The sequence below is a fragment of the Centruroides vittatus genome, unplaced genomic scaffold (assembly GCF_030686945.1).
Source record: "Centruroides vittatus isolate TY-2023 unplaced genomic scaffold, ASM3068694v2 contig_1776, whole genome shotgun sequence".
Classification (NCBI taxonomy): domain Eukaryota; kingdom Metazoa; phylum Arthropoda; class Arachnida; order Scorpiones; family Buthidae; genus Centruroides; species Centruroides vittatus.
In genome coordinates this window covers 1,744,057-1,747,911 of record NW_027121087.1, presented here as the reverse complement: position 1 = coordinate 1,747,911, position 3,855 = coordinate 1,744,057, and the positions used below count along the sequence as shown (strand labels likewise).

Here is a 3,855-nt window from a genome sequence, read left to right as displayed (position 1 = left end):
GTTTCTCCCGGAGTTGACTTATTACCGATACGCGAGTTCCCCAGTATCCCCGGATGGTCCTAGATTCAATACTGTTCCCTCATTAACTTAAAAACAAAGTATACTTACATTAGGTAAAGATGTCGAGTGATAGTGAGGCAGAAGGGGTAGAGGTATTTTCTTGCGTGTTTGGAGCACGTGTTAAAGCCGCACAGCAGCCAATTTTCGTGCTTGTTCTCAAGTAGCAGTTGCAAATTAAAATTCGTGAAAATGTGGAAGTGAAATTTTTCCATTTAAAGTTTTTCAAATTCTGCAAATTTAAGAATGACTGTAAAATATGAATTTTTAATTTTACGTGCTTTTTTAGATAAGCGACTTCCATTTCGATTTTCTAAAAGTGACTTCCAAGTGAAATTAAATGAGCTTAAAGTGAATCCAATTATTTTCGATTATAATGCGATTAAATAATTATGTTAAAAATTTTCAAAGTGGAATTATTTTTTATATATTTCAATCGTAGAATGATAAAAATTTAGAAGTGTTCGTAATTAATAACTTTGCAACTTTAGACTCCTTTGGCTACTTGGGACATTTTGTGAATTTAATTAAGTGATTGAAGTTGATGAAGTCGAGATGTGAAGTGATGTAGGCTAAAAGGATTGTGAATGCATACAACAGTTGTGTAGTCGTTTTATTGAAAATTTGAAGTTTCTTAAGAACTACATCGAATGAATGCATCATGTATAATACAGCTGCAGGGCCGATGGTGACATGAGCCGGTATTAATAAATACCAGTGGTAATCGAAGACATTCAAAACATTGTCGAGTGATACTAAATTTTCAAAAAACATTTATGATGAATCATACAGTTCTCGAGACAATGTACAGAAATAAAAAAACAAAATAACTGATGAATGCTTGATGTAAGATGACGTTGACGTCCCAATAGTTCTCCACCTGATGAGGTGGTCAAATCTTGATGCAGGACATGCTACAAGATGTGGAATCTTGACACTTAACTGCCGTAGGAAAGTCTGTTTGAAGAAAAAGTTTTGCAGATTATATGCACAAGTGAAGATTTTTCTCAATTTCTGACTAACTTCTTATCATATTATGACTTCAGTCTACAGGAAACTATATATATATATATAATTTATATATATTACATCTGATAACTGCATCCAGGGCTTGAAAATCTAAAGTGAACGCATTCCGATTTACAGACAAGTGTCTGACCGTTTCTATATCCTACGAAAGGACAATTGCAAATTTACCCAACATTCACCTTTTCAAGCCCTGATAAAATGTAAAGCATTCAACAATAATATAGTCAATGCCAATTATTAAGAAAAAATTTGTTAGCTCATTTGTGACTACTTGAATGAAGGTAATTTTTTTAAAATTAAGCTGTAGATTTTAAACGCAATTAAATTAAGTTGGTAAGAATCGTTTATGAAGGAAGACAAGTTGTTTTAAAGGATGAAGTGTTAGTAAAACTGAGCCGCTTATTTTCTTGACTAGATTTTCTTTCAAAATTAAAATGCATTAAATAACTTTCATGGCTAGTCAAGTAGTCACATTATCAAGTTTTGAACATTTTCTACCAATAAAAATCATGTAGCACAAAAATGCAAAGATCCATATTTTTTGTTGGAATGTAGCAATTCAAATTGTGATGCTGACTATACAATAAGTGCAGCTCCTTATTTTGAAAAGTGCTATTACATATTCATATTTTTCTATTACTCAATGTTATAAAAAGTGCATGCATGCCAACAGTGAACTCCAGAATCTTTGCATAGTTTGTGATGTTTTGAACTGCTTATTCTCTGTACATAATTTCAGCTCATGCCACTCAAAAAATGAAAAAAGATGCAAACTTATGTGCTGTGCACGTAATTAAATTTTATACAGATCATAAATCTCATCTAGAAGACTGGAAAAACAAATTTACCTATATAAAATATATATACACGTGCATTTTTACATGAAGTTTGTGTCACAATACCTTTGTCCCACAGGTGATCTACTGCGGTAGTTGGACCCACCCTTGGAATAATCACCTCCTAGGTCATCGTGAGCATCGTAGTCATTGCGTTCGTTCATGCGGGAGCCCCCTCTTCTTCCCCATCCACCGGAACTCTGTTGGCCAGAGCTCCTATAAGAATCATAGCCGCCTCCTTGTCTACGTCCAAAACCCCCTCGTCCTCCAAATCCAGAATCTCTTCCACCACGGAAACGTCCTCTCATTCCACCCCTACCTCCTCTTCCTCGTTCATCTCTCCACCCACCTCTACCTCGTCCTCTACCACCTCTGCCTCCACGTCCACTACCACGTGACATCTCAACTCTGATACGTGAACCATTTATCACAACCCCATTCATGTTCTTGATTGCTTCATCGGCATCACGATCGTCATCGTATTCAATGAAGGCAAAACCGGGTGGATTTTGTGCAACCCATATGCTATTCAACTTTCCGTATTTACTGAATTCACGTTCTAAATCGTCTCTGCTCAAGTTATCTCCCAAACCACCAACAAATACACTTGTAGGCTTCATATTTGAAATCTGAAAATACAAAAACAAATTCCAACATCAATTAAATTTAAATCAAAAACCGGTTTTTAAATTTTAAAAATTACAATTTATGATAAAATATTCATCCCACTTCCCATTGGTAAAATCAATGTTTAAGAAAGAAATAAGCCCGACGTCAATCCGCCATGTTGGCTTCTCCCTGATCAAAGAACAATCGAAAGCCAAAACGTCCGCCATATTGGACACTCGTTCGAACAAAGGAAATCATCGTATTAACTTATTCTATTCGCCTTAATATTTAAAAATCATCTTATTTAATTCGATTTATCATTTCGGTTATAAAATTAAACTTACTTTTTACATATTTACTAGAAAATTAACCCAACAAGTTATAGCCTTAAAAAAATTCACATATAATACTTTCTAATTATTTTAGCATTATAAAATAACCTTAAAATAACTATAAACTAATAAAAAAAAAAGGACAACATACCGAAATTTTCTAAAAATTGGCGAACGATCAAACGGACAACTTACAAAACCTTCCACGTCCTACGAATCGAAGAACCAAACTGCTGGATCCGGCACAAAACGAGAGACGCCTAAATCATCAACCAATCAAAACGCAGAAAGATCCGGTTAAAACCGGTCAAAGTCAATCTTCATTGGCTAATTCTTCTGTATCAAATACGTCAAAACTATCGAGTTCCTGATTAGTCAGAAAATAATGCGTCATTTCTCGTCAAATTACGATTATAAGAAAATAGAAGTTAATAGATGTCGATATCATTTATAAATCTTAATAATATTTAAGTTATGAAATCGAATTTTTAATTAATTAACTTAATAAAACAACATAATAAAATTTATTCCGATTTCTGTATATTTTGACTTGTTAATTGTAAAGAGTTCTAAATTAATTTCTCTCACCAAGTAAAAAGCACACTAAATTATGTAATTTTAACCGATTTCATTATTGCTTTAGTTCATCTAAAATTACATTTAAAAATCGATAAAGTCCTCAGATAGCTACGGCTTGTATAAATATATTAAACTGTACTTATAAACTAAGTGAATTAAGTAATGAAATTTAAGGACGTGCATTATTTACGGTTATTAATATAAATTTCAAGTTTTCATAGTACATTTATAAAATGGCACAATTAAATAAAAATTTTATAGATTTTTACACTCAAACGCTATACACAGCACTTTCAAATTCGACTCTATTATTACATGTTAGGCTTAACGAAAGAAAAAATGTGTACCGGTACAATGGACCTTTTCATCGACAATATAATTTAGGCCTAAATAATACAAATGTACTTTTAGAA

The 3,855-nt window shown here is 32.9% G+C and overlaps 1 protein-coding gene across 3 annotated transcripts; it reads right to left on the bottom strand.

Moving 5' to 3' along the window:
• Positions 1 to 653: 653 nt before the first annotated feature.
• LOC136969302 (RNA-binding protein Rsf1-like) lies at positions 654 to 3,164 on the bottom strand. Of its 3 annotated transcripts, none has more exons than XM_067263419.1 (3): positions 3,015 to 3,164; positions 1,989 to 2,551; positions 654 to 1,114 (listed from the first exon to the last, which is right to left on the bottom strand). In XM_067263419.1, the coding sequence occupies exons 2-3, from the start codon at positions 2,540 to 2,542 to the stop codon at positions 1,105 to 1,107; spliced, it is 564 nt and encodes a 187-aa protein (XP_067119520.1). In that variant the 5' UTR covers positions 2,543 to 2,551; positions 3,015 to 3,164; the 3' UTR covers positions 654 to 1,104. The 3 variants fall into 3 exon arrangements, with proteins under 3 accessions (XP_067119520.1, XP_067119519.1, XP_067119518.1); XM_067263418.1 differs by having other exon boundaries at positions 654 to 1,014; XM_067263417.1 differs by having other exon boundaries at positions 654 to 2,551.
• Between the last annotated feature and the right edge of the window lie 691 nt (positions 3,165 to 3,855).